The following is an 11995-nucleotide window of genomic DNA, read 5'->3' as shown; positions in this document are numbered from 1 at the left end:
TTCTAGTAGCGCAGGAACATTGGATTTTCGTTTCCATAACCACACAGGCTACACATCTAGCTACATCCTGTTCACAATAAATCTTAAAAATAGACCGGTGACTAGCCAAATTTAAGAGTACGGATAACAATGAAGACTTTTTTTTCCCTTTTGGAAATAAAATGAAATCAGATTAACAAAAAATAGAACTTCTTTTGATTCATGTACAGTTCTTCAGTAGGTATTCATTTAAAGTTCTTATCAACACAGGCTGATGGTTCAGACACAAGTACAATACTGTAATTATCTATTTAACTTTTCAGCTGTTTGTACCTGTGAACATTTTCTTGTATTCCAGCAATTTAAATTCAGTGGACATCGAGCAGTCCACTTGTGTTGAGATTTTATTTTTATTTTATACTAATTCTCCGTGTTTGGTTAGTTGCAAACCGAAATATTGTCAAACTGCTGCATTGACACTGTTCTTCTGGACAAGCTTGTCTATTTCTCACTCTCTACCTGAGAGTAGGCTGGTGTCATGCTCTGTCCTACACTCAGCCAAACACACACACACAATCACCCACACAACACCAGTCCCCATCTCCCAGACAATCAGACCTCCAATGTGTCAATCAGCAGTCCTTCTACCAATCCGTTTCCATGTTCACAATCACCCACTTACTGATCATCACATACACCTGCACTGTGTTACACCCTCCTTACTTAAGACCACAGGGTCCTCTAGTCAATGCAGTGCAATGACTCACTCTCCTCTGAGTAATATCTAGCCAGATCTCAAGGACTGTTTTGTCTTCTTGTTAAGTTCTTCATTAAAACAATCACTTTGTTACATCTCACCTGTTCCTCGCTCCTTCACTCAAAATGTCAGTTTCTTTGCATCATGTATATGTACACCAGAATTCTTTTTCTGAGATCAAATCTATGTTATAATTGTTTGTTTGTAGATAATTAGTGATGTTTTGTTTGTGTGGCATATAGTGAAATGCAGTCTTTTCTTTTGTATATATGTTTAACTACCAATAGACTTAGATTGCTTGCACAAAGGGAATGGTTAAGTAAAGGTGATACCATTTAAAAAAATTGGTACATGATAGAAAGTAACAAAGATAATTTTCGCAGTATTCGATAATATCGTTTATAGCCCCAAGGCTAACCTTTAACAACTGGACTGTAGCTGCAAACAACTGCTGTATACTTGTGTGCAGTTATCCACAGGCACAATACTGTTTTGCTGCACTGTGATATTTGTTTGGTGTAGTTCTTTCCTTAGTCCCAGTCGTCTCACACACACACACACACACACACACACACACACACACACACACACACACACACACACACACACACACTCTTACACCCACAAAGCAGCCTAGATTTGGCATATATTGAATATTCTAAATCATGTAAGTATACTGTAAATCACATAGGAAATTCAGTCTTATAAATGAATGGATATTTAATTTGTTAGTCAGTTTAATGAATTAATGTTTGAACAAGAGTTTATTGAACTGCTGATACAGCACAAATATTACATTAAAGCCAACAAATCATGTGGAACCAATGGAGTATGTACAATAATTTTTCTTCTTGCAGTGGAGTTATAGAAGAAATCTCACATAACTTGGCATTTTGTGCCCTAATATTCCCACACTACTATGGGTAGTTACTGCTTGGTGCGTTTATTTGGGACCTCTGTGTAACTGACTGTAGCAATCAGATACGAGATACGGTATCAGACTGTCACCCGAGCCCATGCACTCCAGTGACATTGTCTGGGGAAGCTGACCACTGGCCCAGCTCTACACCTCTTTGACCACTGATGATATAGTAAGTGTACCACATGCTGTGTTTAATTAAAAATAAATAAATAAATATATAAATGCTTTACATTTTACATTTTTATTTGGTATTTCAAAAATGTAAGTAGGAACAGGAAGGAAAAGAAAGTAACGATAAATGAATAACTCAACGTTTTGTGTGTGACACCACAGTTTACAAGCTCTCTGTAATTGGTTTTAAATTCATGCCGTGGAACAGTGTGTTTATGCTCAGCATGTTCACGTATTTACATTATTTATTGCAATAATATTGTCATATTTTTAACTTTATGGTTAGGGCGAAGAGACAAAAACCGTTCATTATATTCGGCGTAAAGATCAAAGTTAGTGAAAAGAATAGAAAAGTAAATATCACACCCACACACCTTCCCATGTGTTACTGCATTTAGAAACATGGACAATAGCACCACCTTGTGGGTAAAACAGGGACTACAGCATTTGTCGCTAAAAGCTATTCAAATATACTGGTTTCGCAGAACAGTCCGCACAGGTAACACAATCTACAACTAAGCAAGGGTGACTGACAGCAATCATCTTGCAGAATGTTTTCTTTTGTTCACTATATTATATGAGCAGGAAGATCAGTGTTCAAATGTATTTAATTACTTCATAATTAAATAGGTCGATTATTTGTATACTTCATTTTCTAGTGTGCAGATCGCCTGCGCCAAGTATCCTTTTTCATTTAGTTAAGTTTGTTAAACCCAGACCAATGGATTTACAGCTGATTTAAAAAGTAATAACAGACCTATCCTGTTTCAGAACGTTGTCAGACAATATATAGACAAATAGTCTGGTTTATGTATAAATAATACAATAAGATAAATAATAGGCAAATAATTATTAAAATGTCAGAACCTGAGGCACAGGACTACATATTCAGATAATGTAAATTATTTTTTATATAAATGTGCTGTTTCATGTTTTTGTATGCCCTGGGGGTAAATGGTAAGAATCAAACCGTTGAATACTTTCAAATTTTTTAAATAATGTGCCTTATTTGAAAAATGAACTGTAGGTTTGCGTGAATTAACCATGCGTGAAGATATCAATGAAAGATTCTATTTTATAGATAAAACTAATGCATCATTAACTTGTGGCGCTCATATATCCCATGCATTCATAACTAAATAATAATAGAGCTAACGTGTGATTCGTTCATCTGTACTGTAGATGGGTAATCTTGTATTCAGTAAAAAAAAAACAAACAAAAAAAAAAACAAACAAAAAAACAAAAAAGCTGTTCCCTCAAAAGATTCACCACCGCCCTCCTAATCACCGCGTAAACCCTTAGAACAGCCCTTTGTTCGGTACGGATGTCTCGCCTTCCTGCAAATTAGCAAAGGCTTGCCGTGGTATTCATGCGTCGGTTCGTTGTCTCCCAGGGATACGAACCGAGTAAACAAGAGAAGGAACTGATCTCCACGCAACCGGACGGGAGCTTACGGCACGCGTGTAGTGATTTTGCAGCCAAGTGGCCTGACGACTGCTCCTGGTCACGGAACAAGCTGACAGGAATATATCGAAAGGAGGGGAAACTAAGTTGAGCCGCAAATTTTAGAGATTTATGTTACAGAATTTAGGATTTGGAAAAACAATGATATGCAGTGGTACTTATTTGTAAACATGTTTCTACTCTTGGCACGTGTAGGTTGTGTAGCCTGCTAGGGTCTCTCAAAGCATGGAAAAAAAAGGAAACGTCAGACGCGCCACCTCGGCTGGTTACCGTTTACCGGATCGACCCAATATCAGCCTGATCTCCCAGTCCTCGGTGTCTATGTTGAGGCATTCGCAGGGCAGGACACGAAACACCGACGAATCACCAGCGCGAGGTTCCGACACCCGAGATCCAGTAAAACGGGACCAAGTCTGGAAGGAGTTCGTGCGCATGGAGCGAGCCGGCGTGAAAGAATGGTAATGTCGTTGGACTTTGTTTCGCGCGACCTCACGTGGGTAATGCGCCTGTCGTTTCGTTTAGTCGTCAACTTTCTCTCGTAGTGAGGTAATAATCATTTACGCCACGACTTCAAGTGGCGCCGCGTTTCACTGTCATCTGACACGGAATGGATTGCACTTGACCGGGCGCCCCTGGTCGGTATTCTTTACGGTTGCGTCGCTTGTGCGAGACAAAGCCGTATTATATGCGCGTATACCAGACCCGTGGCTACAGTACACAAAACAATGTCAGATCTGAACTGTTCATTATAAAATACATAATTCATTATATGATTATATGCAGTTTTATATGTAAATTTAATCTTCTTGTCCTTACTCCTAATTGGCTACTCTTGTCCTCAGGGAGAAGAACTGGAGTTTTCTAAAAAACTTTGACCAGCTGGTAAGAAGCACATATATCTTTCCTGTTCAACTACATGTTTTGCCAGAAAATTCAGCTGTGTTTTTGTAATTACTTGGGGCAAAACTATGCAAACTATGTAATACCATTAAATTCCACAGATTAGATAATCCCCTGCAACACCCAGATGAGCAGTCATATGAGGAGTCATATCCACTGACAGAAAGAAAGATGATCCTTTGATCGTCAGTGTTTTTTGTGATGTAGCTTTCCCTGAGTTACCTTTTAAAAACAACATCTCACGAGCAGAGTCAAAGACTGTATTTGTTGAGAGAGTTTATCAAATCCATGCCGAGCATTACATCCAGATCAGAGGACTGAGGGAAGGTGAACACATGTAATCCATAACATGTCTCCGAAAGGACAGGCAAAAGGAAGAACGCTATGAGATTAGGAAACAAAACTAGACAACTCAGGGACATGACTGTAAATGATGTAGGACTTACTCTGAACCCAAAAGCTGATACAAAAAGCAGCATCAGCTGCCAGGGTGGGACTCTAGCATTATAAAACCAATCTACAAGTGTCCAATCAGGAGAAGCAGAAGGGTGAGCGAAGGCCTTACGGCACAAAGCAAAGTAACGCAGCACTCTTTTGGCTGCTGTGGCTTTAAATTTATAGAGTCATTTTGGGAATTGGATTTTTCAGTATCCTCCTCCACACCAACCGATGCAAAGAGAGGACAGGAAGAGAGTATAGGTTATGTGGCTGTAGATGGCAATCTCAATGACAGTGAGATGAAACTCCAGAACTGTCGCTCCAGTTCCTGCAAAGGAAATAACAGAGCAGATGCAGATAGTATGAAAGCCAAACTCTACGACTCAGTTTATGTGTTTAGTGCTTGTGAGCGAATTACTACCGAACCAGCATGGGTCAAGGCAGTTGGTTGAGTGAAACAATTTGAAAAAAACAAAAACATCTAGAATAGTCCTTCTGCCAGATTTTCATGGTATGAGCAATGCAAAATGAACAATGCAAAAGTAACACCAAAGAGATGAACAGTGAAACAAAGAACAGAAAGTTGATCTGGTCAGCGTGATTGATATATGCCAATTTTTCATTCATTACTTACATGATTAGTATCTTTGGTTAAACTGTCCCTTTACCGGTGATCCTTCAGCAGTGATTCCCTCCTTCAGGGTCGCCCTAGGACTGAGACGCCTCTCCCCGGCTATGTGCCTCTGTACTCTGATGTGCTCCCCAACACCACCAACCAGATGGTTGGCAGCCGCGTGTGTACTGAACTGGGGAAGGACCTGGTACGAATGGACAGGCTGCTATTGCTAACGGCGTCTCACCGGAAGACCAAGCAGAGCGCCGAGATGCAGCCCTGCTGACGCAGGCCCCACCCGGTGAACAGAGGTGCCAACCAGTTCCCTGCTGTTAACAGAAACAGAGCTGGAATCATGTTTGGTTATAAGCAGGTGGTGCTTAAAAACCTCTGAACCAAACTAGCTCCATTTTGTTCCCATGAATATATTGTTTGGAAGTGAAAATGGCATTCTGCTTCAATGGGCTTTAGTGGGTACACAAATGCATCTGGAATGTAGGTGCTGAAATGTTTTAGCTGGATCTGTATGGACTTCTTGTTCCTTTTCCCCTTTCAAGGACATATTTACATACATTACAGACTCTTTCTGATGTGTTGTTCAAAATCAGAATTTCAACTGAACAGTCCTGTCGGTTTTACTGCATTCAACATGGTGTCAAAACATTAAAAAAAAATTACAGATTAACAATTGATATTCAAAATAAAGGAAACATCGTGCTGACTCATACAGCTTTGCAAATTAAACAATTCTAACTATTGCATATCTTCCTTTACCATTTGCTAGGCATTAAAAAATGTATACATCCTTAATAAAATCTGTTCAGTGGTTTCCAAGTAGACCTTCAGACTGGTTCTTCTGGCAAGCCATTTGAATACAATGGCCATGATAACGACAAGTGTTGACGATGTTATGTGAAGACTCATGAAGGGGACTAATAACTGGGTAATTACATGGGGAGAGCTACAATTGTACATGGGTAAACTGCTGAGTCAGTTCTGAGTCAGCCACTTTTGAATATCATTAAATATTAATTTGGTGTCTTGATTATTCAATTTGCTCATTTCCAGTCCCTGTGGGTATGTGATTCAGTTCAGTTTGAATTTTTATTTGTGTGCACTTTTTACATTAGATAGTTGAAGAAAGCCATTTATATGGAATCTGAGGTTGACAGTCGAAGAAATTCACCTAAAGAGCCACGAAGAATTTAACGCTCCACACCTTCACTCAGACGCACTCCGCATTTTTAGGTTGGGTTTAAAAAACAAACACAAAAAAAATGTGATCATTAATTTGAGATTGTTTATTTGAGGTCACATATCTCATTCAACAGAGATGCAGCTAACAGGCTGAACGTTTTGGTTGTTGTTGTTGTTGTTGGCTGCCCGTCCGGTGTTATTCTGTGTATGGGCGCGCGCTTAGAAAGAGAAGTGGGTGGAGGAGGGTGTAGACGTCAGGCCTTGTGCTGGCTTTAGAGTCTAGCATATTAATGTTACATATCTTCCAGTAAGATCAGCACATGCATTTTGATGACTGCAGTTTTTGTTTTGCTTATGTATTGCTTCAAGTGATTAGTGCATCTTTGAAAAAACAGGTGCGGTTAGGCATGTACATTACATCTTAAAATAACACCACCCCCCCCCCCCCAAAAAAATTTTTTTTTTTTTCTTTTTTTATTATTATTTTATATGCCAACACAAATTGTTATTCAGAATATCTAGCCACAGTTTCTGTAACTGATTCTGTAATTGATTATCTAATGATTGTTTATACACGCTCTGAGCAAAAGGGGATAACATTTAATCCTCACAATGAATAATTAATGTGAAGACCGCAATTTCCCACAGGGACCACATTAGTGTGTTTATCTTCAGTTAAAACATCTGGCTTATCCTTCTTATAAATGAAGTCTAAATATTCACAGGTGCCTCAGCTCTGCTGAACTCTCTGTAAAGTCTACCATACATCTAACCTGTCACCCCCACCAAATGATCAGTGGCTCACTCTACTGGATGGAATGCATCACTGTACAACAACGTTCATCCGTAGGTGGGTTGTGTCCACTAGAGGGCAATGTTGACCTGTTTTAATGTTTACATTTTTAAAAATGTATTTATTTATCTTAGGCGCGCGGTACTTGAGTGTATTTGTTTGTCACTCACTCACGTTAAGCAAGTTAAGATTTTCTCTTCACAAAAAGGCGCTTCCAGCACAGAAACAGGGATGGTGCTTTGCTCTCCTGAGTCTTGCGTCCTCGTCTGGATCACTGCAACTTTTGACAATGTTTTGTGAACGGGTTAGTTTTAGGTACGAACAGACTGCTTAAAGAACATATCAGTTATGATATAAAGTAAGTGAACACCATTAGCATTTTTCATGGTTAAGGACTAAAACATTTCAGCTGTTTAATACATCAAATGGTGGAGCCATTTTAAACCGGGTAATGCCCTATTAAGTAATTCCATGTCTGATTATATGTTAAACAGTTCTGGCTTCAGGCAATCCATACATTGCATCATTAACACTGTCATTCTCTTTCGGTCCTACCAGCTAATTATCTAGAGAGCAAGTCTGTGGTCCCAGTTTTAACGGTGAAGAGGGAGGGTGGGTCAAAAAGTGCTGTTGTAACGTTTGTGTTTTTAGAGGACGACATGATACAACGGTTGGCAAACGAAATCCAGTTATGACAGCTATGAAACTGTTATTTGGTAGTATACAGGCTCTGGCCGATCGGGAGGCACCTATATTAAACCTATACTATACATTTCCTATACATACATATAAATATGAACACAGATTTATCAGCCACACTGGTATACATACCCAAATTGATGTTTTGGTTTTCATTTACCAGCCTAATACATTTGTTTTAAATAATTAAAAAAGTCACTTTTCTTAAAGTATTTTGAACATAATAAAAAACAGGTCACCCTACCTTATGAATGCACCCAATGTTTCTGTGCCTCAAAACGTCTGGACAAAAATAATAACAAACAAATTCTTTGGACGGAGGAAAGACGCTTCTGCTCGTGGAGAAGGGCGGCTTACTGCATCCACCGGAGGGCATTCGCCGCCTCCCGCGTGGCTCCGTTCGTGGGCGCGAGAGAAGAAGAGAGGCTTATGGGTAAAGAATGCTGTCGTCGTCTTGATGTCAGAGGGAAGCGCTCGAGGGAACGGCTGGAATACCGAGGAATAGTTATGGAGAACAGGCGGTAGAGGAGATCCAAATCCCTCCAACTGACAAGACGCGCTGGTAATTGTCCGACCTGAGGAGTGGAATAATCCGCACGAAGTTTTGGATGCCGTGCAACTCGAATGTACTGTGCGTTGCAGGATTGTGGAGGAAGCGGTCTTTGGGTCTGTGGCGGTGTTTTTGCAAAACTGCGGGATTGTTTATGAACGGAGGGAACATTTGAAGTGAGACGAAGCCAGAGCGAAGCGCCCGAAAAAGGGGAGGGGGTCGAGAAAACGCCCTGCTGCTGAAATCTCTCCAAATCCAAACTTTTTACCGCGCCATTGGAGCTAGGCTGCCGATCTCTTATGGGAACATGGGAAGAGAAGTTGTCGATCTGTCTCCGAGTTTTTGAACTATTAGTTCATAGGTTGATTCAGAAGTTTGAGGGACGGTTCTCTTTTCTCACGGGATTGTTGTTTTTTTTTTCTTTCTTTTTCTTTATCCTGGATCGTGCCAGACCGGGGGACATTGGGAGAGTGGCGAGTCGGAGGCTGTCTAGGCCCACAGCCCGGGAGCGAAGAGAAGACAATTTTTTAATGCAAAGTCAGAAAGTTCACGAGACCGCTCGGCGGTGATCACGTTACGCACGAGTGCAGAGGAAAGGATATCATGTCTCCTGGAGCAGAAAGAAGGATGGAAAACCGGCTGAAAAAACTGGAAGCCATGATCAAAGACCCGCGGTCTGCGATCAACTTGGAAAGTTTGCTGGTGAGTGCCATCCTCTTCGTTAATGTTTAATATGCTTCGAAGCGCGGTTGCTTAGTTTCACGGACAGAAATAATGGAAACGACGTTGCAACGCAACATTGTCGCGCTGTAAGCGATCAATGAACGTGGCCTAGGCTTCAAGCTTGACCGCTGACATTGCATTTATCCCATGTTAGATTGGTAACGATACTTGTTGCAGGTGTGACTTGCTTTTCTAGGAGGTCTGTGTTTATTTCTGTGTCTTTTGCGATATTTTACTGTTCTAATCTAAAATTGCACACGATCGTCAGCATTTTAGTAGTGTCTGTTCTATTCTCTCACGATCTTGCCATATTTGAATACCTATACTAAGTCAACTTCTGTCTCCAGCGTCTGCTCGCACCAAATATAGTAATATTGTTGGTCTGCAACATCAGAAATTTCGTAATTCCTACTTCCTGTAGTCGGCGAGTTATTTTCTTGTAGACAATGCCACTGATATTTACATGTTCCTGCTTGTGCACTGAGCATGCCGTCCCAGAGCATGCGACCTGCATGTGAATTGAATTTTTATGCCATTTCTCTCTGATGACGTTTGTTTTAAAACACATGTCGATGCATCCAAGAAGTTACTTGCCCCCCCCGCGGTAAACCTACCAGGACGTTGGCCGTTCGGCGTCAACGCCACCGGCAGCAGGAGCGAAATCGGTTCGGTTCCTCTCCTCAGCACCAACGGCAGCCTGTGCCACACGCGTTGGCACTGACGCTGCATAGACGACGTGGCGTCGGTCTACAACATCAACACCAGATGCACACCAAGCGGCGCAACAATGTTGGTGCGCGATGCTAAGGAACGCATGGCGCACTGGCGTACGTGCTGCTTTCTGATCGAAGGGATCTTCTGATTTAAAAAAGCCTTTAGGCACAGAAGCGCGTTGTCCAGTGGCGCAAAGTGTGTCCAGCAGAAATATGTTGTTAACACGTATTTAGTTACGCACCAGTGGACTGTCAACAGAAGCCCTTGAAGCGTCTGCGCGTGACGCTCTGCAAAAGCATAGTTCACCGGCGTATGTATATACAAGACTGAACGGTCAGGTATACACACTGAATTGTCCTATTTTTGATGGAACAGTTGACCTCGTGATTTTATAACAGTAGGGTAAGACACCTTTGGGAGCATTGCTGTTAGGCCGTGACTCAGAGTCCTGGCCTGCTTGCATGTCATCCAATTTGACACCCTTGCAGCACATGGAGGGTCCTCGGCATTTGAAGGATGTGTGTTTTGTTCCCAGAAGAGAGAGGAGAAGAAATGGAGTGATGGTAGAAGTAGAGATGCACACAGCAGAGGAGAGATTGGAAGCAGTGTGTGGGAGTAAATCTCTCTCTCACTCTCTCTCTCTCTACCTTTTATAGCCCTGGTGCTTTTCTAGTTTAGCTCAGGGCTGGAGATAACAGCGAGAGCCCTGTGTTTTGTTTGGTTTGTGTCTGTGTGCATGTCCATGCAGTAGATATTTGTGTAGTGCAAGCGCGCGCGTGCGTTTTTGTGTGTGTGTGTGTGTGTGTGTGTGTGTGTGTGTGTGTGTGTTTGTGTGTGTACCATCTCTTCATGCACCACTTGTACACACAATCTCACTTGGCCTCTCAAAAACAGACTAATTAATTTTGGCTCATTTAGTTTGTCATTAACTCTAGCTCGAGCCGATTACTGTCAGTTATGCTGGATAATGCACTTATTTGCAGGACAGCCTGCTGGCTGTTTAACTCTCTCTCTCTCTCACACGAGCAGAGCTGCGAGGGAGAGGGATGGATGGATGGTATGCATGCATACCCACACACACACACACACACACACACACACACACACACACACAATGTGTACTAAGCTTGCTCTGTCTTGGTAAAAAAGATTTCCAGTCCCTAAATATGAAATGGTGAAACCAGTAGATTTAAAACTAGACACATTCCCGTAAAACATCTGCGGCTCCCTCTCTCCTGGCACAGGAACCCGGGAGCTTTAAGAGCGGTTTGTTAGACCCCTTTGTGTATCCCTTGATGATGCACCGTAGATGGACGCATGTAATTGTCCGTGTATGTTTGATGACCACTTTGGCTTTCATTTGCCATGCTGATTGGTCGTTCACGATGAGAATAAGAACACGTCCATGTGCTTTATTGCACGTGGTGCAGGTTTCTGACCTGAGCGCTTGGGAATTGGTGTTCAGCTCGGTAGCCAGGTGAGGCGGCTGCATGTCGCTCCTCTTTCCTCACTTCACCTTTGCCTTGCTCTTGCCTGAGGAGTGCCGTCGCTGTGGCGACGAGTGAACGCGCGAGCCTCGCATGAATCGAGCAGGGAAATCGAGGATGTACGCCACCCTAAATCGTTGTTGCCGTGGAAAAATGAAATGTCGTGTTCTGGCGCGATGAGTCACAGAGAAAAGTGCAGTTAAAAAAAAAACCTATTGATTTAAAATTTGCTTATGGTTTTAAAACAACGTGTTTTGTGGGTGACATTTGTATTCCCGTGTGCGTTGTGCGTTATGTAGTGGATATTGGAAATTTGTCGGACAAGAGATGGAGCCAGGCATGGCAGGTGACCTCCTGGTTAGCTCGCTGTGGTGCAAAGGTCAAGCGCAGGGCTGAGTTAATGCTTAGCTAGCCCGTGTGCCTGTAACGCCAATAACGCGGCAGCTGAGGGGAAGACGTGCTCTCGCAGAAAAAACCAAAGACCAAACCGCAGCGAATCACTTTTCCTCGGCCCTCGCCGCATTCCTCGGAGATTGTCTGGACGGTGATGGCTGCTGCTGGGAACCAGAGTTTGCACATGTGAGGTG

General features: G+C 42.1%; 2 protein-coding genes and 1 long non-coding RNA gene across 3 annotated transcripts in view; 2 read left to right on the top strand and 1 right to left on the bottom strand.

The window, feature by feature from the left end:
- Positions 1-3181: 3181 nt before the first annotated feature.
- On the top strand, positions 3182-6079 carry cimip5 (ciliary microtubule inner protein 5). Its single transcript, XM_081724457.1, has 4 exons — positions 3182-3380; positions 3490-3752; positions 4137-4176; positions 5334-6079. Exons 2-4 carry the CDS (start codon positions 3520-3522, stop codon positions 5529-5531), a joined length of 471 nt encoding a protein of 156 aa, XP_081580583.1. The 5' UTR covers positions 3182-3380; positions 3490-3519; the 3' UTR covers positions 5532-6079.
- LOC113576243 (uncharacterized) lies at positions 4441-8372 on the bottom strand. The gene is made up of 4 exons (XR_003410490.2): positions 8179-8372; positions 7410-7515; positions 5267-5574; positions 4441-4960 (listed from the first exon to the last, which is right to left on the bottom strand). It is a non-coding gene; the product is annotated as an uncharacterized LOC113576243 (long non-coding RNA).
- Positions 8373-8683: 311 nt separating this feature from the next.
- The window catches only part of rock2a (rho-associated, coiled-coil containing protein kinase 2a), a 31283-nt gene continuing 27971 nt past the window's right edge, over positions 8684-11995 (top strand). The window contains exon 1 of the mRNA XM_027008214.3: positions 8684-9186. Coding sequence (XP_026864015.2) covers positions 9088-9186 — 99 coding nt within the window. The 5' untranslated portion in view covers positions 8684-9087. The remainder of the gene's footprint in view (positions 9187-11995) is intronic.

Source organism: Electrophorus electricus, chromosome 12 (assembly GCF_041902795.1).
Source record: "Electrophorus electricus isolate QZ-2024a chromosome 12, ASM4190279v1, whole genome shotgun sequence".
NCBI lineage: Eukaryota > Metazoa > Chordata > Actinopteri > Gymnotiformes > Gymnotidae > Electrophorus > Electrophorus electricus.
The sequence above is the reverse complement of the archived record's forward strand: the minus strand, read 5'-3'. Positions and strand labels throughout refer to the sequence as shown.